This window comes from Propithecus coquereli, unplaced genomic scaffold (assembly GCF_000956105.1).
Source record: "Propithecus coquereli isolate 6110/MARCELLA unplaced genomic scaffold, Pcoq_1.0 Scaffold269, whole genome shotgun sequence".
In the NCBI taxonomy this organism is placed as follows: Eukaryota; Metazoa; Chordata; class Mammalia; order Primates; family Indriidae; genus Propithecus; species Propithecus coquereli.
The window spans coordinates 512035-539200 of record NW_012148274.1 but is presented as its reverse complement, the minus strand read 5'-3'; the positions used below and the strand labels follow the sequence as shown (position 1 = coordinate 539200).

Sequence of the window (27166 nt, the reverse complement as noted above, 5' to 3'; positions counted from 1 at the left end):
GAACTTGGGTCCACCTAAAAGGCGGTGTGGGCCCCGGGGCTGCCCCCACGCCCACATCTGCACCCGGTTCTTGTGGGCCCTGTGCCAGCCCCTGCCAGGCCCGGCTGCCGGGGGGAGGAAGAGCCACAGCTCACACCCGGCCGGCCACCCTTGCGGGGGCAGAGCCGCCTGTCCTGTTCTCACTGAGCCCTGCTGCAGCCCCTGAGGACTCCAGAGAGGGCAGGGCTGGGGGTGTGCAGGAGAGAAGATGGGGGACCCCCAACGCCTGAGGGACAACCGCGGAAACTCTGAGATTTCTGAACCCAACACTGAGCTGCCGGCAGCTCCCTCCACCTCCTGGCCGTCAGCTTGGTGCTGCCGGGGCCTCCTTGGGCTCCCAGGACTAAACAGGCCTGTGGGGTGCAGGGAGGCTGCAACCAGGACCCCTGGGGAGGTCAGACTGTGGGACCAGCCGGGAGTCATGGGCTGAGGGCCAGAGGGCGGGGGTGGATGTCTCTCTCCCTTCCCAGCTGCCTGGCGGAGGGGCCCCACAGTCCCGTCCCATCCCTCTGACGGCTGGTGGCGTGGAGGCTCCCAGCCACATCTGGAAGGAAGTGGGAACCCCAGAGATGGGCCTCTGTCCCACTCAGGAGACACTGGGTGGGGCAGACCCTAGGAGGGGCGAGTGCCACTGTGCCCTCTGGAAGAGAAGCCTGTTTTCTGCACCCCATCCCCCAGCCCTCCTGCTCTGTGATCTCACCTCTCCCGTGTCCCTGTTTCTCCCGGCAGCTGCCGCAGCACGGACCCCTGAGCTGAGGAGTCTTACAGCTGGCAGGAGACGGAGAAACACGATTCCCCTCCACGGCTCACACCCAACCTCGGGCAGACGCCGACAAGGGCGTGGTCCCTGCCTCTCCGGGGCCATGGTGAGCGGCGGCAGGGCTGGCGGGACTGGGACCCATGTGAGGGAGGCCTGTGGGACAGGCCAGCTGTGGCCTGGGACCTCACTGTTCACCTCAGAGAGATGTCCCTCAGTTTCCCCACCTGTGACCTGGTGTTGGGTGGGAGGTGCTCAACCAAGGAGACCATGTTGCTATGAAAACAAGAAGAGCAGGGCCAGGCAGGGGGGGACATCGGAGGGGGCTCCAGCACAGAGCCCACCCTGGGGAAGCCAGGCCTGCCTGGGCCCCTGCGAGAGGCTGGGTTCCTGGCCTCCCTCCTGCTCCCTTGCTCCTCTTCCTCCCGGCCCAGGGAACAGGAGAGGCCGAGGAGGGCTGTAAAGAGACACCCGGCCCCTCCCCGACCCCGGGCTGCTCAGTGCTCTCTCCTGCAGGACTGACAGGCGGTGCCCCCAGGGCTCCTGTCTCCCCAGAGCGCCAGCCGAGAGCTGAGGGCTTCACAATGCTGGCGCCAGGCAGCGGCCCCGAGCAGAGGACCAGGCCTGCCCTGCAGTGGCGGCAGGTCTCCTGTGAGTATGACCCTGGGCAGGGCAGGGGCTGGGGCAGGTGGGCGCAGCAAGGAGTGGGGCTGATCTCAGGCTGTGGGCAGGTCTAAGACACATCTTCCTGGGCTGCCCAAGGGGACTTCCATGGCAGCCAAGGACGGAGTCACCGCTGGGAGCTTTAGTGGTTATACCAGGAGTGGGCGACCAAGACAGCTGGTTCTGTCTCCCCAGGTGGGTCCCTGTGTCCTTCCCCATGCTTTGGGCTCCCTGCTAGTAAAAATAAGAGAATGGCCAGGCCTCCCGCTAAGTAGAGTGGACGGCGGAGCTTGTCCCATCTGAGTATAACCCACCAGCTGAAGCGGGGCAGTCCCACCCGTCCCCGCCCCACAGACCCAGCCGCTGAGCCCCAGACCCAGCCGCCGAGCCCCACAGACCCAGCCGCCGAGCCCCACAGACCCAGCCCCCGAGCCCCACCGCTGTAACAGGAGCCGCCCTCTCGTCTCTTGTGCTCTTTAAGCCTCAGTCTTCCCGACTCTACGTGTGCTGGAAGAGCCCTCAGGGACTGGGGCCGGCCCCTCCTCCTGCACACGGGAGCAGTCCCTCTACCGCTGGTAACCAGGCATAAATGTTAATGCGGGCAGCCCGGGAAAGCTGTCCGGGTGAAAGAGGCCCTGAGAATTCTGTCTATCTGAGGCAAAGGGACGAGACTGACAAGGGCTGGGTGCCCAGGGCCACGTGGTGAGAGATGAGAAATGGTCCCACGGGGGCAATTCTGCTGACCTCTCCCCTGGCCGCGCCAGCCCTGCGGCCTGAATTATTCACCGTGTGAGAGTGGCTGATCCCTGCGCAGCTCAGATCTCCTTTCAACCTCATTCTAGAACCGCGCGACACTTCGCAACGCAGGATGACGCGTTCTTGTCACTGGAGCTGAGTGCCACTCTGAGTTTCCTGGGGTGGGGGGCAGGCAGTTGCTCCTTCCAAAGCGCTCTCTTCCCACCCTGCCACCCGCCCCTTCCCTGGGAGGGCAGGTGGCTTCTAGTCATGTGGAGCGTTCTGTGCGGGAAGGTGGATGGACTGGATTTTGGGGGATAGTGAAGTCTGAGGAACGCTGGTTTTCAATGGCATGGGGCAGGCTGACCTGGCAGCAGGGGCCCTCAGAGGTGTGAGAGGGTGAGAGGCAGCAGGTGGCCCCAGGTGGCTGGAAAGGGCTCCAGTTGGCTTCGGTGACCACACCTGTGCTCATTCCCGTCAAGAGCAAAGGGGCTCGGGGGTCAGCCGTGCAGGGTCTGTCAGTTGTCACTGAGCCTCCAGGCCGGGGAGAGCGAGGTCTCATCCTGCTCTTTCAGGCCCCTCCCTTGGGACATCAGACACCCAGTCACCTACTGGACAGAAACTCAAGACTGTCCATCCAGGCACCCCGGTCGTGTGGGGCCGGCTGGGGCCTTTCCTCTGGGCTCGGTGCAGCCGACCCTGGCTGGACGGACCTGCTGGGGCTGGACTAGCCTGCGTGAGCTCATCCTGTTTTCCCTCCATAACGAGCAGGCTTCTCCGACACTCAGGAGGACAGCTGGCGGGGCTTTGAGGTCACTGCTAGAAAGGGTTGCTCCACAGTGGAACGCACTGCTCTGATGGGATCGTTCCCTGAGGGTCATCGCCCCCAGCCCCGCAGACGGGACCCTACGCTTGCTCCTCAGAGGGGTCTTGGGCAAAAGATGGGTCCAGGAGAGGATTTCTGTTCATGCAGGAATGCTGCCCTGCAGCCCCTAGCAACAGGAGCCCAGGCAAGAGCCTGGATGGCTCTGGGATGAGAAGAAATAGGAGCTCATCGTGGGCCCCGCGGCTGCCAGTACCGAGGTGGAGTCGTGCACCTCATCCGTGTCATTCCCACGCTGGGACCCTCCGTGCCTCGCTGGGCTCCCACTCCTTGCTCGGGGTGGCTGGCCCCATCTTGGGTGTGTGGCACTTGGGGAGTTGCAGGGATAGGGTTAGGAGTGCCCCCTTGTGCTCTCCCCTTTCCATGCTCAGCACATCGCTCAGGGTGGGGGTGGGTGCAGAGGGGAAGGGCCGGCAGTGCGGCCGTTTTCTTTTGGAAAGAGAAGGTCTTTCTTTGGGTAGGGACACTGGCAAAGGAACACGGGCGCAGGTTTCTCTGACATCTTTATACCCTTTATTTTATCAACATCTGCGGTGTCACTGGGACCCAAGCTCCCGGGGGATCAACGGCAAGAGGCCCTGTGAGCTGGGGTGTCCCTGTGGACAAGCAGTGCTTGTCCTGGGCTTGGGCCTGAGTCCACAGGGTCATTGTCCACCCAAGCGGGATCTCTGCCAGACGCGCGACGGGGCCAGGCCCTGTGTGATGTCCATTAACATAGAAGTGGCTTCGGATTTGTTAATTATCTTCTGACGTGGTTAATATATGTGCGTTGACTGTGATCAGCTGTGGCTGGTGCCAAAGGAGAGAAAGCCAGGAGGCCATTATGATATGAATAGAAAGAAGGGAATAGAAGCAGGAGGTGGTAACTCGAGCTGTCGCTTTCTTTCCACCTGTCCCCGCGCCTGCTGCAAGGGGTCGCCTGCTGGATCGCCCTGTATGCGGCGGAGGCGCTCCCCGCCTGCCCTTTCTCCTGCAGGTGTGACAGCCGCAGCCTGGAGGTGGATTGCAGCGGCCTGGGCCTCACCTCGGTGCCCCCGGACGTGCCCGCTGCCACCCGAACCCTCTTGCTCTTGAACAATAAGCTGAGCGCCCTGCCAAGCTGGGCTTTCGCCAACTTGTCCAGCCTGCAGCGGTTGGACCTGTCCAACAACTTCCTGGACCAGCTGCCCCGCGCCGTGTTCGGGGACCTGGCGAATCTGACCGAGCTGCAGCTTCGCAACAACAGCATCAGGACCCTGGACAGGGACCTGCTGCAGCACGCGCCCCTGCTCCGCCACCTGGACCTGTCCATCAACGGCCTGGCCCAGCTGCCCCCTGGCCTCTTCGACGGGCTCCCGGCTCTGCGCTCCCTCTCGCTCCGCTCCAACCGCCTACAGAACCTGGACCGGCTGACCTTCGAGCCCCTGGTGAGCCTGCAGCTGCTGCAGGTTGGGGACAACCCCTGGGAGTGTGACTGTAACCTGCGTGAGTTCAAACACTGGATGGAGTGGTTCTCCTACCGAGGTGAGCACCGCCCTGCCCAGGCCCGAGGGATTGGGAGGATCACTCTGGGCCCAACGCCCTTTCCTGGTGGCCGGGCGCCCACTCAGGGAGCAGGTCGGGGAAGAAGGGGTGACCCTACCTCTCTGCCAGCTGGGCTGGAAGAGCCACAAGCCTCACCCCTTATGCTGAGCCAGCAGGAGAGTCTGGTGCTGCTCCCCTCCTCCCTCGTTACCCCTTTGTGTTGGGTGCCCAGCCAGGACTTACTGTAACCCGACCTCCCTCTCCTGGTAGGTTTAACGAGGGAGCTTAAGGACCCAGTGTACTTTTTCTGGGATCTGCATCCAGGCATGCCTTTGGGTTTGCCTGGCGTCGTAGAAGGAGGAAGAAAAAACTATACTTCTTCTGAGTACTGCAGCAGCCTTAAATATCCGCCCTGTGGGAGGGTGGGATGCAAACGGCCCGGCAGATAAACCGAATTTCCCTTTGCTGAGGGCGCCAACCTCCTCCCCCAACAAGCTTATTATCAAAACTTCTAATAAGAAGGCAAATGGTTTAAGTTTTACTTTCTTTCCTTCCCTTTTTCTGTAACCTGGGAAAGTTCTGTGATGACCTATGCAACGATCACGTGATGTGGGAAACGGGGGTAAATGGATGCGCTCGGTGCTAGACGTGGCGGGTCAGGGTCTGAACTCTGGCCCTTCCGTCTCCTCGCTGTGTCATCTTGAGAAAGTTAGTTCGCCTGTCTCTGTGCAGTGCCTGTCTATGAAATGGGAAGAAACAGTGTCTGTCTCAGGGTCACTGTGAGGATTGTGTAAGGAAACGCATGTACAGTGTCCGGAAGGTGCCCAGCGTGAAGTAAGTGCTCAGTAAAACCTCCACGTAGTTGCTCACTGTCAAGTAGCGGCCGAGCATGACGTGGGCTTGACGAAACACAGCGTAGGCCCAGCGCGCAGCGGATATTCCGTGAATGCTGGGTGAATGAGTTAATATAAAACTCTGAAAATGACGCCAGTGCTTTTCACTGCGGTCTTACCACTTTCGTTCCATACCCAGCCACTATCTCAGTTATTTCCGTGATATTCTCATGGGCCAGTTAACTAAAAACATTTTCCAAGCTATAAAGTGCCATGAAATGTTAGTCAATGTGCTAATTCGCCCGTTTCTGTGAGTATGGAAGTAATGATTAATACCTGTACGGTTTCCAGTTGACAAGTATCTTTTCATGCACGTTATCTGTTTTAGTCCTTGTGGCAGCTAGTTGAGACAGACACTCTAATTTCGCAGCTAAGAAAACTAAGATTCATGAGTAATTAAATAAATTAAATAATTTTCACGAGATGACACCGCCAGGATTCACCCTCGGGTCTTCTGAGTGGGAAAATCAAGTCGAGACCCTGTCAGCACCAGCTCTGCGTGCCCGGCAGTGCTGATGTGCTCGCCAGATGTGAGGCCTGCTGCCGGCCGCCCGCAGTCTGTGTGTCTGCACACAGACCAGCGCACCAGCCTTGGGAAGCACCTCTGTCCTTCCATACGGTCAGCGGGAACTGGACTCCCAGCACAAAAAGGCATGGATGGGAATGTGCATTTTTCAGACCTTCTCGATAGTAGAGTTGCTTTCACCCTTGCACTCCTTAAAAACAAAACCCTGGGACGTTTCCCCCAGCATCCCAGGGAAAGACTGATGTCTATCTACTGCATGAGGAGACTCGCGGCAGATGGCTGGGAGAGGGCGCTGGCAGTGACGCAGTGGCTGGAGCCGAGTGCGTTCCGAAGGGGCTGGCGCCTGCGTCTAGAGTCCTTCAGAAGCCAAAAGAGGGCCCAGATCCAACCTTCACTTCCTAGGGGACGTCTGGGCAGATTATTGTCCTTAGCCACCCTCTCTCTCACCCGCCCCTGTTCTGCGTCTATGTCTCCCGGTGACGGTGGAGGCCGTCACCACCGCCATGAAGACATCACACAAGCACGAGCGCCCCGTGCACCCACACTGCCTCCCTCGTCAGCACCAGCCCCCTCTCCTAGCCCTTCCGACGCCTTTGCACTCAGAGGCGCTATGGCCGGGGCACTGATGGGGCCACTGGATTGCTCTGAGAGAGGACAAGGAAAACCTTCCTGCTCAACTGCTTCCCTCCCTGCTCCAAGAAGGGAGTTGCCTATTCTTAAGCAACCAAAAGGTCCTGCAACCAACAGGGACAGCGGTGGAAGCAGTGGCTTTTGACTTTTGTCCTTTTTGTGCAAGGGCAGAGCTGGGAGGGATGAGGCGCTGCGTTGAGAAGAGTCCTGGGCCCACAGAACGGCAAAGAGCAGGCAGGGTCGGGCCGAGTCTGGGCCGGGTGCTCGGCTGTCTTGGCACGATGACCCCTCGCTGAGCACCTCCCCCACGGTAGCACCATCTTACTGTGACCCTGCAGAGGGCAGCTTGGCTGAAAGGTTGCACGCTTCTCTACAGGCAGAGAGTGATGATAATACCCACTTCCCATGGCTTCCGCAGAGACTAAATGGCACAGTGTACGTAACTCACTGTGGTGCTTGGCTCAGCCAATGCTATTTTCCCTCCTCCACTTCCTCCTCTATAGACAGTGGTTCCAGGATTGACTACATTGCGATGAAAACTATACCTTCTGGGCCTTCCATTTTTGGGAGCTGGGGATGGGGAGAGGAGTCCAGGTTCCGGATGCCTGATCAGCCCTCTGTTCTTTCTCCCTGCACGCAGGGGGCCGCCTGGACCAGCTTGCCTGCACCCTCCCCAAGGAGCTGAGGGGGAAGGACATGCGCATGGTCCCCATGGAGATGTTCAACTACTGCTCCCAGCTGGAGGACGAGAATAGCTCGGCTGGGCTGGATATTCCTGGGCCGCCCTGCACCAAGGCCAGCCCCGAGCCTGCTAAGCCCAAGCCCGGGGCCGAGCCCGAGCCAGAGCCCAGCACGGCCTGCCCCCAGAAGCAGAGGTACCGGCCAGTGAGCGTGAGGCGCGCCATCGGCACGGTGATCATCGCGGGAGTGGTCTGTGGCGTTGTCTGCATCATGATGGTGGTGGCCGCTGCCTACGGCTGCATCTACGCCTCCCTCATGGCCAAGTACCACCGGGAGCTCAAGAAGCGCCAGCCCCTGATGGGGGACCCCGAGGGTGAGCACGAGGACCAGAAGCAGATCTCCTCTGTGGCCTGAGCACCCACCCGCCGGCCCAGGTAGGAAGGGCGGGAGTGCCTGGGCTTGCCCTGGTGGGGGCCGGCCCCCCCCTCGCAGCCCTGCCTCCCCGACAAGGCCGCTGCCTGCCCAGCCCCGCTCTCCTCCCGCCTCCGGCAGAGGAGCCGCAGCAGGGCCCTTGCACCTCCCGGTCTCCCTGGAAGCTGCGTCGTGCTGGAGGCCCTGCTGATGCTCCTCTTTGGGGAACCTGGGGGGCTCCCCAAGCCTCTGGCCCCAGAAGGAAAGGTTGCTGTGTGGCGAGAGGGTCTGGACTGAGCACCCTCATCCTCGCCCTGGGGCGTCACGGCGGGTGGCTAGCCCTGTCCCCCACTCATCCCCACCGCATCTACACTTAGCGGGTGGGGAGGGAGCCACTTGGTGGCCGGGGTAGGTTTCTGAGACTCTCTCCCAAGCCAGAAAGATATCCGTAAGCCCCTTGCCCTGTGAAAGCTGGGGGTCCAAAGTGCAGACACACCAACCCTGTCCCTGGACCCAGCACTCAGAAGCACAGTGCTGCAATTCCAGCACATTCCCTGGGTTGCCGCCACGTCCCTGACCTGCTCTAGACCGTGCTGACCTGGCCTCCTGGACTCTGCTTCGCTCACACACACTCACGGCATGGCCAGCAGGCCGCACGGTGAGCAGTTCGCACACGCACCCTCCCAGGGACCGGCCATGCGAACCTGGGCGGCAGAGACAGGCTCTTCCCCTCCGTTCTCTGGTCCCAAGGCCACGGACCCTCGCGCGCTTCCTGCAGTCTTCTCAAGTCGACACCAATGACACAAGGATCCTCTGAGATCCTCTGAAGTGGGCCAAGGCGGTGGTGCTGCCGGATGAGACTCCCCATCACCATGGTAACCCACTCGCACCTCTGCTGCTGGGTTTTCTGGGGACACCGGCCCAGGGGCTGAGAAGCGGCTGTGTGTGGATGCAGCCTCCTGAGAGCCCCGCCACACGCCATGGTGTTGCCTCTGTCCTGCCCAAGCACGCCGTCGCTGCCAGGCCCCGTGGGGACGCCTCTGACTGCACGCCTGTGCCCTGCAGCCTGGCACCGTTACTCTCCACCCCTCACCCCTCCATCCTCAGCGTCTTCTGGCCTGTGTCCTCGGGTTGGGGCTGGACAGTGCTCTGTGGTGGGTGGCACCCCTTGGGAAAGCAGACGGCGGGTGGAGAGCACGGTGGTCTGTCTGAGGCTCGCTGCCAGCCAACGTGTCTCAAACAGACTCCAGGAGCAGGGGGCGGACGGCCACACGCTGTGCAGAGGCTTAACCCATGGGGCCTCCTGTCCCAGGGTTTGTCTGCCCAGTCTGCTCCCAGACAGTGGGCCAGGGGTCCTGTCTGGGACAGGGACGCCTGCCTCCAGGGCTGCGCAGGTTTCTCAGGGTCACTAGTCTCCTGTTCTGGCTCTGCCCCTTTGGGAGAGCCTGATGTCATGTGGGCACTTTGGTCTCCTCGTTCTCAGAGAAGATCGGGAAGCCCTGGGCTCGTTTCTGGCTCCCAGCGCGGGTCCGGGTGGCTGGTAGGAGGCCAGCCAGATTGCTGAAGCCAAGGGCTGCGGAGGGGGTTAGGGAGTCTGGCTCCCCTTGCCCCCTTCCTCCCTACCCGCAAGGCAGGGGGTGGGTGGGCTGGGCCAGGGGCCTCTGAGAAGGTCGTTCTCCAGCAGGTGGACAGAGGCCGGCATAGGCTGCTTATTGGGACCCCGGGCCTCCCCCAGGCTGGGGCACAGTCTTCCTTCTTTTGGCTTGCGGGCGGATACCAGATCTGGGGTTTTCTAAAGGGACTGGGGGGCGGGGAGGGCATCATCAATGGTGGTATCTTTAGCCTGAGACAGAAGATTTTTAAAGGCAAAATTATATTTCTGGTTTGTTGTTTCAGAAGACCAATAAAGACTGTATTTTCCTACATGCTTCCTGGTTTCACTGGGTGGGAAGGGGACGTGGGAGCTGGGAGAATCGCTTCCTGCCCCCTCACCTGCCCAGGCAGCCATCACCCTGGTGCACAGAGCTGCATGAGACAGACGGATGCCTCCCGGCCAGGGCCCAGGGCCTCAGGGTGCCGTGGGGAGAGGAGGGGAGAGGGACGGATCAGAATGAGGCTCCGTGGTTGCGGGCAGCGACGGTGGGGCGTGGCAGAGCTGGGATCCCAAATGCACCCACACTCCGGCCCGGCAGGGGGATCTGTGAGCCTCAGGGGGCTCCCAGGGGCAGAGTGGTGGCTTGCGGACAGAAGGGGTGAGCTGGAGAGCCCGCCCCAGCTCCACACCCTGCGGTGCTCACTGCCCAGCATGACGGAACCGGCCCCGGCAGCGTGCATTGCCCGGAGGATGCCGCTGGACAGCAGGGGGAGGGCGGCTGAAGCGGCTTCTCTGCTGCTGGGTTTCACCCGCGGGCAGGGCTGGTGGGGTTGCTGGCAGGGAGGAGGAGCCGTGCCACCCAGAGCCGTCTTGCCCTGACTGACTGACTCCAGCTCCAGCAAGCCCTGCTCTGGGCTCCCGGCGTGCTCGAGGGTAGGCATTGGAATCCAGAGTGGGGGCCGGGCAGGGGCACGATGGGCGGGGGAGGAAGAGCGCGAGGCCTCTGGGCCGGTTAGCACAGCCAAGCCTGGGGGAAGGGCGGGGCTCACTGTGCGGAGGGACACCTGCCGCCAGGGCTGGACGGGCCTCTGGCTGACCGCGTCTGGGCTCTGTGGTTCACTAGTCTTCAGAGACTAGGATGGAAGGTTCTCCTTCCCAGGAGCCACGAGCAAACCCCAGCAGGCCGTGAACCATCAGAGCCCTGAGGACTTCAGCCCCTCTCCAAGGTGGAGCGGGCTGTCCCCTCCCCCTGGTGGTGAGACATGTGGGGACGTTGCCTCCTCCAGCCCTAAGAGGAATAGCAGGCCGAACGCAGGTCTCCGACCCCCTGTAGAGGCCCAGGACCAGGCCCCGCCTCAGCCTGCACATCTGTGTCATTCAGACGCCGGGGTTCCCACAGAGAAGCCCCCAGGGCCGAGGGCTGGGCCCACGCCGCCGAGGCCCGGACGGCAGGAAGGGATGGCTGAGTGCTGGGAGGGCCCCCGTCTGTCAGAGAGACCCTCGCCGTCATGGTGCTTGACTATAGGACATGGAGAATTGAAATGGATCCTGATCGAAAAGTTAGATTTCTAGAAATTTCGCATGAGTTGCTAGCAAATCACCTGCTTGGAAATTAAAATGACCCCTCCTCATCCACCCACCCTTTTTTTTTTGAGACAGGGTCTCACTCTGTCACCCGGGGTAGAGTGCCGTTGGCATCATCACAGCTCACTGTAACCTCAAATTCCTGGGCTGAAGCGATCCTCCTGCCTCAGCCTCCCGAGCAGCTGTGACTACAGGCACGTGCCAGCATGCCCGGCTAATTTTTCCTATTTTTAGTAGAGATGGGGTCTCGCTCTTGCTCAGGCTGGTCTCGAACTCCTGAGCTCAAGGCCTCCCAGAGTGCTGGGATTACAAGCATGAGCCACCGCGCCCGGCCCCACCAGCCCTTCTGCATGACCCGTGGCGTTATGCACAGTGGTGACGCATGGCACACAGCTGCCCTGCGGCTGGGCCCTTCTCCTCCTTGTGCTCCTTGCTGGACACGCAAATAGGGCACACGCAGCCCCGCCGCAGACACCACGCTCCCCTAGTCCGGCGTTCGCTCACGCAGGGCCACCGTTTCCAGGCACACAGACAAGCCCTGCCACCCCCTTGGGCTGCAGGCCCCATCTGGCCCCAGGGTCAGGGCGGCTGAGCCGCAGGCCAGGCAGAGGAGACTGTCCAGGAGGCCAAGAGAAGCAGAATAACTGAAGCGTTAGGTCGCCAGTGCCCCATCCTTCCCCCTCGCGTCCATGCACCCCAGAGCGCGAGAGTGACTGTCTGCAGTGAGTTAAACCGGAGGCACGGGGACACGGTTTCTATGGCAACTGCTCTCAGCTCTAATTCAGCTCCGAGTTAAAAATGATATCAAATAATCGGAGAGTGCAGGAGAGCACAGCCTGACCCCCCCGCCGGCCCTTCTCCCTGGACCTTCAGATGTGCAGGCGCCGCGCAGGCCCGCACCACACGGAGCAGGACCATCACGGCGGGGACTCCAGGACGTCTGCAGGGAGATCAGTTTGGGGTCAAAATCTGGTCTGGAAATGGGCTGGGGTTAGCATGCCTTGGGCTAAGGGACACGAGGCAGCTGGGGTGGCACGGGTCCCTTTTGAATGCTGCCGTCGGCTGCGTCCGCAGACGACCAGTGAGGCAAATGTTTCTGCCCAGGCGGTTGAGCAGCGTCAGACAGAGCCTTCGCCCCCCATCCCCAGGATGGCCGGCAGCCGACTCAGGTGGCCCTGGGGCCCTCTCTGGGGCAGGAGGACAGAGGCCAGCTGGCTCTTTCATCCCCTTTGCCCTGAATTCAGCCTGGGGAGGAGGCGCACTGCCCCTGCCCACCCCACCCCAGCCCAGCTCACCCGGCCAGGGTGCCTGGGAGTCGGGTCCACCGAGCCAGCGTGGCTGAGTCTGGGTGCGCCCCGGACCACACAACTTTTCAGAACACAGCTGGGGCCGGGACACGGAAGCTGAAACCAAGGTAAGGAGGGCTTCATCGCAGGGGCCTGACAACTAGGCAGAGACACCAAGGACTTTTTTAGGCACCAAGACAAAGTCAGGGGAAGCTCACGAGGGTTGTTGACCGCTCTCATCACGTCAGTCACGGTAAACTGCAGCACGGGGAGGGGGTGAACTTGTCTGCGCCCAAATTCTGCCTTTATTGATCATTAGCTGTGGGACTTTGGGCAAATACCTTTGCTGTGTCTCAGTTTCCTCATCTGTAAAATGGGTTACCCTGAGGACTAAACGAGGAAGCACACGGGAGGCGGCTTCCATGGTGCCTGGCACACATCGAACACACACAGGAGCTCCTACTTCAGGGGTCTGAGCCACAAGCCCAGTTCCCTCTCGAGTGGGACACCAGAGCCCAAGGCAATGGAAGAGGGAAGCTACTCGCAGAGTGGTGAGAGCAGGTCTGGGCCGCAGGCTCCGTCCTGTGTGGCCTTGAGCAGATCTCTTGACCTCTCTGGGTTTTATTTTACTTACTTCATGAATTCTTTTAGATCTAAGGTTTTACGGGTTTATAAACAAAACGACGTAGGAGAATTCAACTTCCCGCCACCCCCACATTTCACCTGGGGAAACCCACAGCCGGGGGACCGTGGCCGGGCAGGCCGCGTGCCTCACTCCTGCCGGCGACCCACAGTCTCCTGCCCTCAGTGGCACAAAGGGCAGCTCCTACCTGCGGCGATGGCTGTCTTCTTGTCCACTGTCACCGCGACAGCTGTGCTCGCCGTCACCACCGCCGGCTCACCCGGACTTTCTGGGGAAGCAAAGACGACCCGCTCACTTTCTCTGCACCGGGGAAGAGCGGTGCCTGGGGTGTCCCTACACGGTCTCGGAGCAGAGACGGGAGCACGCAGCAGGCGCAGCCGGCCTTGCCTGACTGAGGCGCTGCGTGTGCGGAGGTTGCTGCTGCACGGTGGCGGCCTCGGCCACGGGTCTTTGCGGAGCAGCCCCTGAGCGCCAGACGCTGCCCCCCTCCTGTGTGGACCTGAGCTTGCCGGACACGCGTGGGCTCTGGCCGCCTGAGCAGTGCGGCGCTGTGATGTCCCGTGACGCTGGGGTTTTGCCTGCTGCGGCCCATCCTCCCAGCACGTGCCCAGAAGGTTCCTTCCCGCAGGAGGGCAGGCTGCACTTCAGGACTGGCGGTGCGTGATCCTCGGCTGGCCTTTGTGAGCAGGCGCGAGTCAGAGGTGACACTAACGGGCTGAGCCGCAAAAAGGCTGATGGCATCAGACACGCCCGCGGCTCTGCGTAAGTCTGGGCGCTGGTGGCGGCTGACCCGCCCCGGCCCTGCTTGCTTCGCAGCGGCCGCTGCATTTCTGGACACTCCGCCTGGCCTGCGAGGCCACAGGGCTTGCTTGGAGCTGCCCTTTTCACTTCTTTTAGAAGAATCAGCCACCGCAGGGGCAGAAGCTAAGGCAGGTTCAGCCGGACGTTGAGACAGAGCGGCCTGGCTCTGCGGGGGGCAGGCTCCCACATGACCCCAGGCTTCCCGATTCCCCTCGGCCCCGGCCCTGAACATGTCTCCTTTGCAAAGCACTTTGTCTGCAGGCCGAATTCTACGATCGAAACTTCCAAGAAAGGGGCAAAGTTTCACAATGCGCTGTCACATTTTGTCAGAAAGTCTTTTTTTTTTTTTTTGAGACAGAGTCTCACTGTGTTGCCTGGGCTGGAGTGCCGTGGCGTTATCCTAGCTCACAGCAACCTCAAACTCCTGGGCTCAAGTGATCCTCCTGCCTCAGCCTCCCGAGTAGCTGGGACTACAGGCATGCGCCACCATGCCCGGCTAGTTTTTTCTATTTTTAGTTGTTTGGCCAATTTCTTTCTATTTTTAGTAGAGACGGGGTCTCGCTCTTGCTCAGGCTGGTCTCGAACTCCTGAGCGCCTCCCAGAGAGCTAGGATTACAAGCGTGAGCCACCGCGCCCGGCCTGTCAGAAAGTCTTGATATCAAATTCGGCATGAAGGAAACGGGTCACGGAGTCTTGTGTGGCCACTGTTACCGTGACCGCGTCAGCCGTAACGGGCTTAACCGCCGGCTTCTCGCACCTGCACCGTTGCCAAGATCGCCCGCCGCGCCTGCTGTCATCAGTTGTCTCACGGTCATCTGAACCTACCCTCGGATTCTAGGAACTTATAATATGTGAGGTCGTCCTTGGTTCTAGGAGTTTGCCACGGCAAAGTCTAAGAGGACACAATAGACACAGAAGTCGGCTTCCCCACCTTCTTCCAGAAACATCTAGAGGACAGTGACGTGGCCGAGCCCTGCAGCCTGCTTTCCGGGACAGACTGTCCGTGTGTGTGCTCGGCCAGCACAGGCGTGCGGGAGACTCGCGTGCGGGTGTGGAGGCCCTAGTGATGGAGTCCCTGGAGATATCGGGAATTTCAGCTCCGGGTCGCCGCAGCAGCTGCCTGGCCCTGCACCTGGGCTGAGCCAGCAGGGTGCCTGGTGCTGGTGGGCGGGGCCCTGGCTGGCCCAGGGAGAGGTGGGCTGCAGGAGGGGGTGATGGGCCTGAGCCACCAGGCCTCGGCAAGACTGCTGCGTGCTGGCAGGTTTCCCAGGCGCCGACTGCAAAAGACAGCTCCATGTGGGCAGGACTCAGCCCACCAGGCCGCAGGCAAAGGGCTGCGGTGACAGCCTGGGGACACACCCTGGCCGTCCCCAGTGGCGCGCGCTGGGCGGGCTCCTCCCCTTCTCCTCAGAAGCTGCAGGTCCCCCACCCCGCCCCCACCGCACATTAAAATGAAAGTATCGTCGTTTTCTTTCTTCTGGGGTGGGTGGGAGTGCAGGGGCGCCCGTGTGTCTCTAAGTGTGTGCGTTCGCCCAGCGGGCGTGCGAGCGGGTGAGGACGAGCTCCGCTCCTCGGCGGCCCCTCTCTGGGCTGCCAGCTCCCCTCTCTTCTCCTGGGGCTCAGCTCCCCCCATCCGCCCTCCTACCTCACCGCCACATACAGCTCCTCCGGCAGCTGGCAGCCACAGTCCGGGTGACAACGTGGTGTCAAGGGAACCGTGGTCCAGGGCTGCAGGCAGGGGCCAGGGCCTCACCCCCGGGAACCTCCGCAGGATCCTGGGTGCCCCTCCGTGGGAGCCCTTTGTGCCACTACACATGGGGGTGGCCAGGGAGGAAGAGCCGCCTCTTTCTGCCTCAGTGTGTGCAGTGAGTGTGGGAAGGGACCTTCCCCTTGGCTTTGAGAACCTTCCCCAGGGGCTCGCACTGGGAACAAAAATGTCCCCTCCTCTTTCCCCTTCCTGCCTTACGCTCGGTATGGCGACTGAGCCTGGACTTTGGTGGGACAGACCTTGGTTCTAGCCTGGCTCTGGAGCTCCCTTGCTGTGTGACCCTGGGCAAGTCATGGAACCTCTCTGAGCCTCGGATTCTCCCTGCGTAAGTTGAGGAATAAGAACACTTATCTCACGGGGTGTGCAGACTGAATGAGCTATATGCGGAAAACTTTTGGAAAGCATGTTCTCTAGGGTACACAGGTGGGAGGGACAGGCAGAGCCTGGGGAGGCAGGCGTAGCTAGCACAAGGTGAGGAAGGCTTCCAGCGGGCCTGGAGTTGGAACTCCTCCCCGCTGTCTGCCTTCCCTGTCCTCGTCCCAGGAGGAACCCCTGGAGCCTGGGCCAGGGTGTTTCTCCATCTTGAGTCTTGAGACGGTTTTGGTGCAGTGGCGGCTGGACGGCCTTTGGGAGAAGGGCACCTTGAAGGGGAAGTTCCAAGTTGACCACCCGCCGGCCGCCCTCCTGTCACATGTCTCCTCCCCCACCCCCACCTCCGGCGGCTCATCCCCCCGCAGGTGGGTGCTCTCCAGGGCCCCGGGTCCACTGGACGGGGATCAGCTCCCCAGTGGTTACTGGTGGAGACCTTGCTCTGCCACAGAATCCTGGCCCCTGGACAAGCTCCTCAACCTCCCGGGCCAGAGTCTCTCCAAGGGTAAAGCTATGCCGGCACTAAGGTCCCTCTCAGGTCTAAACATTTTGTGATTTTCCTGGTGCTCTGTTAAAGCTGCTTAAGTTTTCTTTTTCGGCCCATTTTGCAGAGTGGAGCTGGGGTTGGGTGCTGGGTGCCTGCCAGCTCTCAGTGTCCTGGTCCTTGGCCTTGTCGGGGTTTGCTGGCTGGTGGTGACGGCCCGTCCTGGTGCTTCCCAGGCACCCTGGGAGGCTCCGTCCCGCCAGCCGAGAAGCTCCTTAGGGGCTGGCTGGGGGCTCCCGGTGGCTGCTCCTGGGTGACCGTAGGGAGTGGGGACCAGGTTGCTTTCTTTCTGTTTGGGAAGAGCGTGGTGGCCCTGCCGACTTGGGAAGTCGGCAGCCCTCTGACGAAGCAGTCTGCTACTGCCATCTGGGTGGTTTATGAACTTTCACAGACGCACAGACGTGTAGAAACAGAAGAATCTTAGAGATCAGCTCTTCCGATGCCCTCGCATTTGGGGTTCGGGCCAGAACACAGCCCTCCTGACTTGCAGGGCGAATCCCTTTCCTTCACCCTGCGCTGGACAGGGAAGCGCCGGCTTCTCGACAGCTGACTGGGGGTCCAGCAGTCAGCCCCAGGCCAGCACCAGCGTGGGGACCGGGTGTGGGGAGGCGGGAAGGAGCCTTCCCAGGGCTCGAGTGAGTGTCAGGAGGGAAGGCAGGGAGAGAACCCTGGTGGTCCGGACATTTGTTCCACATCCCCACCCGTTGAGCACGGCAGGAGGGGGACATTCTGGTCCTGGCCCCGGCTGGCTGGGAGCAAGGGCTGTGGGTTACCTGGTCCCTCTGCAAAGCGGAGGTTGAAGACAAAGCTGCCGGCAGGCTGCTCGGAGGCCTGGCGGTACCACAGCGGGAAACGGTCCAGCGTGAACACACTGGCCTCGTCTGCAGGCGTCAGGAACTTCCTGCAAGGAGGAAGACTTGGTACCTCCCCCGACACCTGGGAACATAACCGTCTCTTTTTCCTTGTTCCTTACAAGATCACCTGGGCTGGGCCAAGACAGTACTCCCTCTGCTTTGGCAGAGTTGCCGACAGGTGACAGACAGATAGAAACACTAGTCCCGAAATCAGTGGCACCCCAGACAATGGTCCCCAGCAATTCCTGACTCTTCCAGAATCAAAATGATTTGCACCTGACGGCACATGAGCAGCTGGAAGAGGTGCAGGGTCTGTGTTAGGAAGGAGCACTTTCCACTTTTATGCAAACTCTTTTGTCTGCAGGATTTATTTCCTGTGGATGTAGCCTAAATTATTTTCGTCTGGCTCATTGGCACGTCTGAGGGCGGCAGCCGTACTGTCAACGCTATCATGGCTCTAATAGAGGGGCATGGATTCCCCCAAATAGCTCCTTCGAAAGGGTTGCCACTAAGGCTTCCGAAGGCACTGTGAGTTCCTTTTGTCAAGCAACTCCACCTCGCTAATTACGGTTTTGCATTCCCTGCACACGGCAGCCCACGGGAGGAGCGTCCAGAAGCAGAGTGGGAGGCGGAGGAGGGAGCGGGGAATTGCAGCGCTGCTGTGGGTAATCCTCGGTGAGTAACTGAGCTTTGGTTTTGAGAGTGATGGGCTCACGTGCCCGCAGGGAGCAGGGAGCCCTCTGGGAGAGCTCACGGGAGCAGAGGCGCTCTGCCACCTCGGGAGGGGCTGTCTGTGTCGAGATCTCCTTCTCCCATTCTCAGAAGCCTTTCAGAGGGGGTGGGGGAGCACTGAGGATGGGAAGGGTCATGGCAGCGAGCTCTCCTCTCCACCTCTCCAGTGCGCCCGCCCCCAAGGGGAGGAGGGGCGGGAGGAGGGAGGGAGAGGGAAGAGCAACTTGATTTGTTTTCCTAGAAAGCCTCAGCTTTGCTTAGCGAGTGTGGATCTGTCCCAGAGTCCTGGAAGGAGCTCAGAGACGGTGCTCTGCGGCGGAGTGTGCTTGGATTTAGCCAGAGGAGCAGCCAGCAGGAGGGAGGCGAGGACAGCAGGGTCAAGGCTGTTCTCCCGGTGCCGGGTGGCCCTCACCTGTTTGCTCCCCAGGTTTGAGGAGGGGCAGGTGGCGCTGCTCCCCTCAGCTCCTCCACTGGGCCCCTGATTCTCCCAGAATCTGGCCTTTGCTTAGAGCAGGGTTTCTCCGCCTGGGCCCCAGTGACATGGCAGGCCAGGTAACTGCAGGCCGCAGCGTCCCTGGACTGCCCACGAGACGCCAGTGGCAGCCTCTCCACCTCCCCCAATGTGACAGTCAAAAATGTCCCCAGACATTGCTGAATGCCCCCAGGAGGGGGAAATCACCCCGGTGGAGCCTTTCTGCTTGGACTCTTAAGCCTCCCATGCCCCCCGGGGAGCCGGAACTGGGACCCCGCCAGAGGAGGGGAGAGTCAGTACCCTCCCACAGGGCGAGGTGGTGGCTGGCGGTCATGCTGCAGGGGTGGGCTCCCCGTGGCTGGGGTTCCGGTGGCGGCCCTTGGCCCTTCGGGGGCGGGGGAGTTTTTTGCGGGGAGGGGGGCCCGGCCGGAGGCTTTGGCTTTTCCCTTGGGGCGGGTTCCGAGAGGGGAGCGCTTTTTGGTTTTTCTCTTTTAGAGGCGCCTCTGTGTGGTCTCTCTCTCCTTGACCGCCCACCCGCCATCCTCTCCCGGGGACGCCTCCAGGACGCGTGTGAGCCTGGTGGAAAGGCTGCTTTTCTCACTCTCCCAACTGTAAATCCCAACCCTCTGCCCCCACTGGGCTCCCAGGGGCTGAGCGAGCTGCAGACCACGTCTCAGTCTGCCCACTGCCACACGAACCCGCCTAAGAGTCCATCCTTCTCCACCCTGCGGGGCTCCCTCCCAGGGTGGCCAGCAGGACTCACCTGTCGGAGAGCTTCTCAGAGCCCACGAACAAGCCGCTTCTAAGGAGGCCGGCCCGGGTGCCCAGGAAGGCCCGGTCCACTGCAGGCTCCGTCTCACTGTGGGGCAGACACAGCGGGAGCAGTTACCACGTGGACGCGGCGCAGGAGGCACATGGGGCGCGGGGAGGCCTGCAGGGGCTTCTGGGCCTCTCCCAGCTGGAGCCCGCCCTGGCTCCGGGGAAACCGTCCTGGAGGCTGAGTTCCCGGGGAGTTACTCCCGTCTGCTGGCCGCAGTGCACGTCGGCCGGGTGCCGGCGTCCGGGCAGCACCCACCCTGGCTGAGTGGACACCCCAGGCCAGCCTCTGCTCTGTCGGGTCTAGCTCCCAATTTGTGCCCCTGGGGTTGGATCCAGAAGACAGAAGGAACTCAGGAAGGAGATTCTGTCCTGGGACCAAGGGATATGAACGTACGAGCAGCACGTACCTGGCCCCTCACAATTTTAAGCCCTTTTCTCATAGTTCCCTGATCACTGGAATGAGAGGCGCTGTCTGCACCCACCTGGGAGACGCCCTGGGGGCTGCGTGCCTTGCCGACGAGACAGATCCGCCAGCCCCTGCACTGTGGCTGATCTTCCCCCCTCAAAGCTGCAAAGCCACGGCGACGGCACCAGCGTGGGACGTCGCCACTTCTAACTTGGGCGCTAGCTTGTTCCTGGCCCAGTGTATTGGAGGCCACGACCTAATTTCTCCCAGTGCCTGGGTCTGTGGGCTCGGGGAGCAGACAAGGCGGGAGCCCCCCAAGCCCCGCCCGGGGAAGAGGGCGCCTCTTCTCCTCAGGCTCAGAGCGAGGCTGCCGGGGTCTCCCTGAGGCGGCGGGAGGCGCAGTGGGCACCGCGCCGAGTCCGTGGACGGGGGAGCCGGATCAAAGCGCTGGGGCTGAGGCCCGGAAAATCCCTGAGCAAGAGCATCCGGAGACTCAGACGGGGCGTCCCCCAGCCCCGTGCTGTAGACGGGGGCTCGTCCGGGCGCGACGCCGGAGCCCGGCCACAGACCTACCGCGTCAGACCCCCTGGGGTGGGGCCTGGGCTCCCGGCTTCACCAAAGAGACCCTGGCCCAGCGGCCCACTCCCAGGCCGGGAGGGGCTCCCGAGCCCACCGCCCCGCTCCCTGCTCTGCCTGCGGCCGCCCTGCCCCTCGGCGAGGCTGTTCTGAAGCAAATCCCAGATGTTTCATGGGTAAGTATTTTAGTCTCAGTGTGTGTCATTAAAACATAAGGAATTTTTAAAAAACACCTTAATGTCATCATCACACCTTTAACCCCCTCCATTCCTTAATACCACCAGATAATCCAATCGCCTTATGAATTTTTTAAGTGTGGTTGAATCAGGGTCTGACTAAGGTCCACGCTTTGCGACTGGCTGGTATCAACAACTCTCTCGCCTGTCTCTCTCTGCATACGTGTCTTCATTGACGTGTCGTTCACGCGCCACACGATTCACTCACGTAAAAGGTGAAATTCATGGTTGTCAATGTCGTCACGGAGTGCACAACCGTCACCGCTGTGGACTGCAGAGCGTTTTCGCCACCCCTGAAAGAACGCCCCGACTGTTGGCCGCCACCTTCCATCTTTTTAACCTGACTCCCTTTCTCTCCCCACTCTCCCTGTCCCCTTCTCCTTTCCGTGCAGCTGACGTCCTGAGCGCCGGGTCGTTTGTCCGTGGCCGTCCGCGTGTCTGGATCTGCCTGCTGCGTGCTGCGGTGTCCCCCGGCAGTCAGCCCCGGGGGCTGCCCGGGTTCGGGGTTGCATTTTCACAGACGTGTGTCCTTCAGCAAGTCACACACTGCCTGATTAGAGGTTGCCAAATAGGTTTATTCCTTTATTTCTTCTTTATTTTATTTTCACTTGAGATACTTGTATAAATAAAACCCCCCCCATCAATATTTTGGTTATCCTGAGGAACAACTTGTACAGTTGCTTCTTTTTGTTTCTTTACCAATTTTTAGAATAATGCGTTGTTTTCTTAACATCTTCCAAAGATGACCAATGAGGTTTTTTTCCAGTACCAATAGGAACCCAAAGGTTTTTAAAAACATATTTCATGCATTTTAACCAATCGCAGTTATTATAACTTTTGCTGCTCTGATCGTCCCACCTTTGGCCCGTGAGAGGCTCTTTACGTTGGCCCTGGGGTGGTCCCTTTGGGACAATCTCATTAGTCTTTGGTAGCTTCTGGCTTCCTGGGACGACAAGATGTTTCGGGTTCATTCTGTGCATGTCCCGCCCCTGTGATGGAGTCAGACATTTCTGCGTGGCGCACGGGCTCTCTGGGCGAGAACCAGCGTGGGGCGTCCGCGGTGCAGGGCCGGCTCACTCGCTGAGGTTGGTCCTTCCAGTGGAGAGAGCTGAAATGACCTTCTTATTTCTTCAAGAGAAAATACATCATGAGTTCAAATTGACATTTCCAACTCAAATTCAGCATTATATCTAAACTTCTTTGATTCTTGAAATTTGCATCTCTTTTCTCTTTTGCTGAAAATCTTGGTTCCTAATGACATTAATTTAACCCAGTCCCATTGGCTCTATCTATTCAGAATAACAATGCCAGTATTATTTCTAGCAATGTGAGTGCTGAGCACAGTCTAAGGTTTTATTTATTTAATATTTGCAGTTCTAAAGCTCCCTAAAGAATTCCCCTATGTACGGTTATTTCAGGAATTTGATGAACAGCCAGGCTTATTTGTTTCATTTGCTTTCAATTTTTTAGAGGTTGCTTTTTAAAATTTAATTTCGTTTTATAACTAGATAAGGCATTTACACGGGTTCAAAGTCAATATTAAAAATAAGACATACTCAGAAGAGTCTATCTCTGTATATATCTCCTTGTTCCTTCACTCTTCCTATAGGTAACCTTATTGTTGGTTTATTGTTCCATTAAAAAATACATGTGTATATGTGTGCATACATGTATACATGCATATTTATGTGCATGTATGTGTAAGTAATCATGAAAATATATCTGTATTTCCTCTTTTTAGATAAATAGTGGCAGTATTATTCTCACTTTTCTTCATTACTGAAGATTATTTTACAGTAGCAGCATATAGAGATATTTCTAGGCTGCATAATATTCTATCATGTTGATCTACCATGGTGCAATTATGTAGGTTGTTTCCAATCTTTCGCTGTTATTAAAGGTGCTGTAATGGATGGCTCAGATTTTTGCTTTCGAAACTATGTATCTCTGGGATAAGGTCCTAGAGGGGTGATTGCTGGGTCGAAGCGTAAATGCACACGTCATTTTGGTAGACGTCATCCAGTTCCCCTCCATAGGGCTTGGAGCATTTTCTATTCCTACCCACGATATCCGGAACGCCTGACTCCCCACAGCTTGGTCAACAGTGCACGCCGGCAGAGTTAGACGGTTAGCAGTCTCATAGTTGAGAAGTCCACTCTGCATACAGTTCTAACTTGCATTTAAGACTAACTGCTACATTGAGCATTTGTCCAAATATTTAAGGACTATTTGCATTTTTCCTCTGTGAACTGTCTTAATCTTTGGACCAGTTTTCCTCTAGAGTGGTTGGTCTTTTACATCTCTATTTTTGAAGACCTTTACTTATCATGAATATATAATATAGAGAGAGTACCCCTTTATCTGTTTTATACGTTGCAAACATCTCTCCAGTTTGTTGTTTCTCTTTTTACCTTGCTTGTGTTTTTATTTTTGCCATTTGTTAAATTTATCTGTCATTCCTGTGTCGCTTCTGCACTTTGAGTCATTGTTGGGAAAGATTTCCCCACTGCTAGATTTTAGAGCAATTGGCTCATGTTTTCTTTTAGTATTTATATAGTTTCATTTTTTGCATTTGAATCTCTGAGTCATTTGGACTTTATCCAGGTGTATGGTGCGAGAAAAGAACACAATTTTATCATTCTCCATATGGCTTTCAAACAAGTTATTTAAAAATCCATCTTTCCTTCATAGATTTGACGTGATGCCTCTGTCGTATACTAAATTCCCACACGCGTTTAGACAAGTCTCCAGATTTCCCATTCCGTTCCCGTGGCCGGCCTGCCTCTCCACGTGTCAGGGCCACGCTCTGTGATTCGTGCGGGCTTCGCCATGTGCTTTAACGTCTTGGTAGGCCCAGCCTTGTTTCGCTGCTTTCTCTGCCAGGCGCTTCCGGGCTATTCTTGCTTGTTCTTCCACATGAACTTGACAATCAGTTTATCTGCACGCAGAAAAATACTGATGGCATGGCATTTTTATTGGGGTTGCATTAAGTTTATAAATTAACTCCGGAAGGATTAATATCTTTATGATGTTGAATCCTCCTATCCAGAAACACTATCTGTCTTTCCATGTGTTGTAGTCTAGCGTTGTTGGCACTCAAGAGCACACGCACACACGCCCACTCACACTCACGTGCCGCGCATCTTCCTACCTGGTCACTAAACACGAGCCCCAGTAAAGACCAGCAAAGGGAGTGAGGAGATCTAAGGGGTCGGGAACCACAGAGGTCAAGTTCATGGGTGTCAAGACCTTACCTGCTGGAAACAAGGCTCTCAGCAGGGCACTTTGGCTAATGGGCTGTCACGGCTAGAGCCCAAGCCAGAGAGAGGGGCTCTCAAAATGGGGCTGTCCTGGGGTGGGGATTGAGACCTCTGCCCGGGAGACCTGCACGTGGTGTTTTGCGAAGAAAGCAGCAGCCCTATACTGAGTGTGGCCCTGCTCCCCTGCGGCTGTGTGGAGGTTGCGCGCCGCCCATGTCTCCCCGCCCGCGTCACGGTTCACCTTAGGCCAGGGGATGTGGGAGGGGTCCTGAGCCCCAGCCAGGTGGCAGCAGGGGCCCGCACTCAGCCGAGGGAACCTGGGCCCCTGGGTGCTGCCCCCGGGACCCGGCCGTACTTGGAGACGTTGAGGGCCAGCGCTGTCCAGTAGGCTTCCATGGGGGCTGTCACCACCGCGTCGAACAGCACCTCTCGCACCAGCTCCTCGTCACCTGGGGGCGAAACCAAAGGGGACCAGGCCGCGTGCTTTCCCCGTGATTAGGAACACGGCTCACCCGCGCGTCCTCCACGCCAAGAGGGACGTGAGTAGAACGGAACGGTGCCTCGGGCTCTTTCCGGCTCTAACACTCTGTGAGCCTAGGAGACTCCCTGGGTGACATCGGGCCAAGAGCCGCTCAGCCTGCCTTGCCCGTCTCCACGCCGCCCGCTCTGTTCCTGCCGTCGGACATGCGGCTCTCCCTGGGTCTGCGGCCGAGCTCCCCTCCCCTCAAAGCTGCCACATGCTGTTCCCTTGCCTGGGACGTGTTTTCCGGCTCTTTGCATGGGTGGCTCTTGCTTTTCCCTCTCTCTTTTTAAAACAAATTATTTATTTTTATTGAGGAAAAATTCACATAACATAAAACTAAGCAACTTAAATATGCGATTCGGTGGCATTTAGTACATTTACAGTGTTGTGTAGCCACCACCTCTGTCTAGTTTCCACGTGCTTCCAGCACCCGCAGAGGAGAGCCCATAAGCCACTTGGCTGGCTCTTGCATCCTTAGCTACGTGACACCTCTTCACAGAGGTGGCCTTCCTGGACCAGCCGTTCAAAGCAGGCCCCTTTCTCTCCCCTGCGGCGCCCCAGTCAGGGCAGGGATCCCGCTGCGCACAGGCCCATCCACATGTACGCATCAGCTCTTCCTGTGTTGTCTGCCTTCTGCACTGCTCTGTAAGCTCCCTGTGAGCAGAGGCCTGGTCTGGGTTCTCTGCAGCATCAGTGCCTGCCCTGGGGCCTGGCGTAGGCAGAGCACAAACCTCGTAGGGATTTGGCGATGGAATTAATGTCTGAATGACTGAGGGCACAGTTGGGCCAGGATGGGAGGCAGAGTCCTCTTGTGAAGGTGACGCTTTTGTGATAGGATGACCTGCTCCTTCTCCAAAGAGGATGAGGAAGGAGGATGCCAGGGGTGTGGCCCACTGAGTCACCAGTTGCATCAGAGCAGGGGAGTGCGGGCTCAGCAAACACGCAGACACAGGCGTTAAGGGGCCGTGTGGCCCCACGCTCCCCTCTGTGGTGGGGAGGGCTTCAGGGGCAGTGTCAGCTGCTGGCCTGGGGGCCAGTTCTAGGGGTAGTAGGGACAGAGCCGACGGCCAGGTGGATCCCCTGGGCCTCAACAGTGCTTGGTCAATAGAGGCTGAAAAAGAACTCAGTCCCCAATATGGGGACACATCCGTGTCACCACAATTCCAAGAATGCTTAGACGCCAGCTTTGCCTCATAGCAAGGTTGGCTCTGCCTTTTTCTTTGAGGCTCTCCCTGTCCTCTCTAAGCTGTCCTTGTGCTCCAGGGATGGGGCTACGTGGCATCCTCCCCCGCTCCCCTTGAAGTCCTGAGCTGCAGGACCCCAGAGGGGAAGCCCTCCCCTGCGGGTGGTGGCACTCACACTCCAGGTCCGGGTCCTCCCTGGTCAGGAAGCGGACCATGGCCTCCAGCTGGCTGAGCTTGCGGTGGTCCGGGTCGATATCCGTGACACAGTAGATCCTGGAACCCAGGGGAGTCAGTGTCGCCTTGAAAACTCCCCCTGCCTCCTCCCGTTCTCCCCTCCTCGCTTACCAGTCGCTGGCCAGGCTCAGGTCCGGGTGGAGCAGGTCGTGCAGACCTGGAACAGAGACCACACTCAGCACAATGCGCTCCCGCAGCGGCCAGGTGGGCACTGCGTGCGTGGGAGTCGCCGCCCGGCGGGCTCCCGGTGCGGAGGGACAGGCTTCTGTCCTTCCTTGCTCTTAGCTCACAGTAGGAACCCAGCCAGCAGCGCGAGGTCTGCACAGGTCCCGCCTGTGTGCACACGTCTCCCGCCTCCGGAAGCGCTTTTTCTTCCCGGTGCTTCGTGCCCAAGTCCCGCCCACTCTCCCAGGTTCGGATGACGCTGCTCCTTCGCTGCGCTGCCCACCCTAACCCAACCCTAACCCTAACCCTAACCCTAATCCAGCCGGGGCCACCTTTCCCCTCCCCAGCTCTCACGGCTCTCCTCCCTCTCCCAGCTGGATTCTGGTTATCGCGGCCACGTCCTCATGCTTCTGCCGGACGGCAGCTCCGCAAGGAAGCCGCGTCCAATTCCCCTTAGCATCTGCCCCAGAAGGGCTGATACTTGGCGACCAGTGATGTCAGGTTTGTGGCTTCGCCGTACCCGACCGAGCTACAGGGGCAGCTGTGGGTGAGCCCCGAGATGAGCCCTGCTGCCCCCTGAGCCTCCGTGGCCCTCGCCTGGCACACAGCCTGCCCCGATGTGCTCGGCTGCTGCTGTGGCTCTAATAAGTGGGGAGCAGGCGTCCTCCCGCCACCTCCTCGGAGCTGGGGAGTAAGGAGGTGCTCCGCGCGGCCTCGCTGAGCGGTAGGGAAAGATGGCGGGAAGGCCAGCGCGCATCTGTGGAGCCTTGAAAGGGCTGCCGCGCTGACACAGGCACAGGCCGGCGGCCGAAGGGGCAGCTCCTCTCCCCAGACAAGCCCAGGCGGCTCCGGGGAGGCACGGCCTTCCCGACACCTGATCTCGGCTTCTAGCCTGTTGCAAGCTCCCGAGTTTGCTGTGTCTTGCTACGGCAGCCCCGGCAACCGCGCTTTGCCCCTCGCTCTGAGCGGTTCGGGAGGCAGCCACGCCGGGAGAAGCCGCGTTTCCGCCACACTGTCCAGCACCCCGCGCGCCGACCCACCTTCTTCCACGGACGTGTTCCCCAGGAGGATGTACTCGCCGTGGCCCCGGGACAGCGCCACTCCCAAGCTGCGGGCGGGGCGGAGAAAGTGCACTCAGGGCCCGGCCGCCGGCCCCCTTCCGGCCCCACCCTCGCCCTGGCTCACGCCGTCCCCTCCGGAACTCAGGCGGCACTTCTGTCTTGTCGTCAGTCTTTCCTCCGGAGAGGGGCCTGGAAATCCTACGACCCAGGGCCCTCTCAGCTCCCGTTTTCCTCAGGGCGCATCCTGGAGCGTGGGGAGGCCTCTGTGCCTCACAGGTGCGGCAGGACACTCCTCCCACCTGGTGGCTCCCGCCACGCCTCCCGCCTCCCCCCC

General features: G+C 59.5%; 2 protein-coding genes across 2 annotated transcripts in view; one reads left to right on the top strand and one right to left on the bottom strand.

The window, feature by feature from the left end:
- CACNA2D4 (calcium channel, voltage-dependent, alpha 2/delta subunit 4) overlaps positions 1-27166 on the bottom strand; it is a 119749-nt gene that overhangs the window by 33343 nt on the left and 59240 nt on the right. Inside the window, exons 19-25 of the mRNA XM_012647455.1 lie at positions 26812-26879; positions 25718-25763; positions 25548-25645; positions 24021-24114; positions 19132-19227; positions 17084-17211; positions 13016-13096 (exon numbers count right to left, since the gene is read on the bottom strand). Of these exons, the coding sequence (XP_012502909.1) occupies positions 13016-13096; positions 17084-17211; positions 19132-19227; positions 24021-24114; positions 25548-25645; positions 25718-25763; positions 26812-26879 (611 nt within the window). The remainder of the gene's footprint in view (positions 1-13015; positions 13097-17083; positions 17212-19131; positions 19228-24020; positions 24115-25547; positions 25646-25717; positions 25764-26811; positions 26880-27166) is intronic.
- Positions 1341-7758, top strand: LRTM2 (leucine-rich repeats and transmembrane domains 2). The gene is made up of 3 exons (XM_012647456.1): positions 1341-1447; positions 3990-4580; positions 7270-7758. Exons 1-3 carry the CDS (start codon positions 1381-1383, stop codon positions 7722-7724), a joined length of 1113 nt encoding a protein of 370 aa, XP_012502910.1. The 5' UTR covers positions 1341-1380; the 3' UTR covers positions 7725-7758.

Coding starts and splice junctions, on each gene's coding strand:
- LRTM2 (XM_012647456.1), top strand. CDS start 1,381: ATGCTGGCGCCAGGCAGCGGCCCCGAGCAGAGGACCAGGCCTGCCCTG. Junction 1,448..3,989: donor GCAGTGGCGGCAGGTCTCCT/GTGAGTATGACC, acceptor GCCTGCTGCAAG/GGGTCGCCTGCTGGATCGCC. Junction 4,581..7,269: donor GGAGTGGTTCTCCTACCGAG/GTGAGCACCGCC, acceptor CCCTGCACGCAG/GGGGCCGCCTGGACCAGCTT.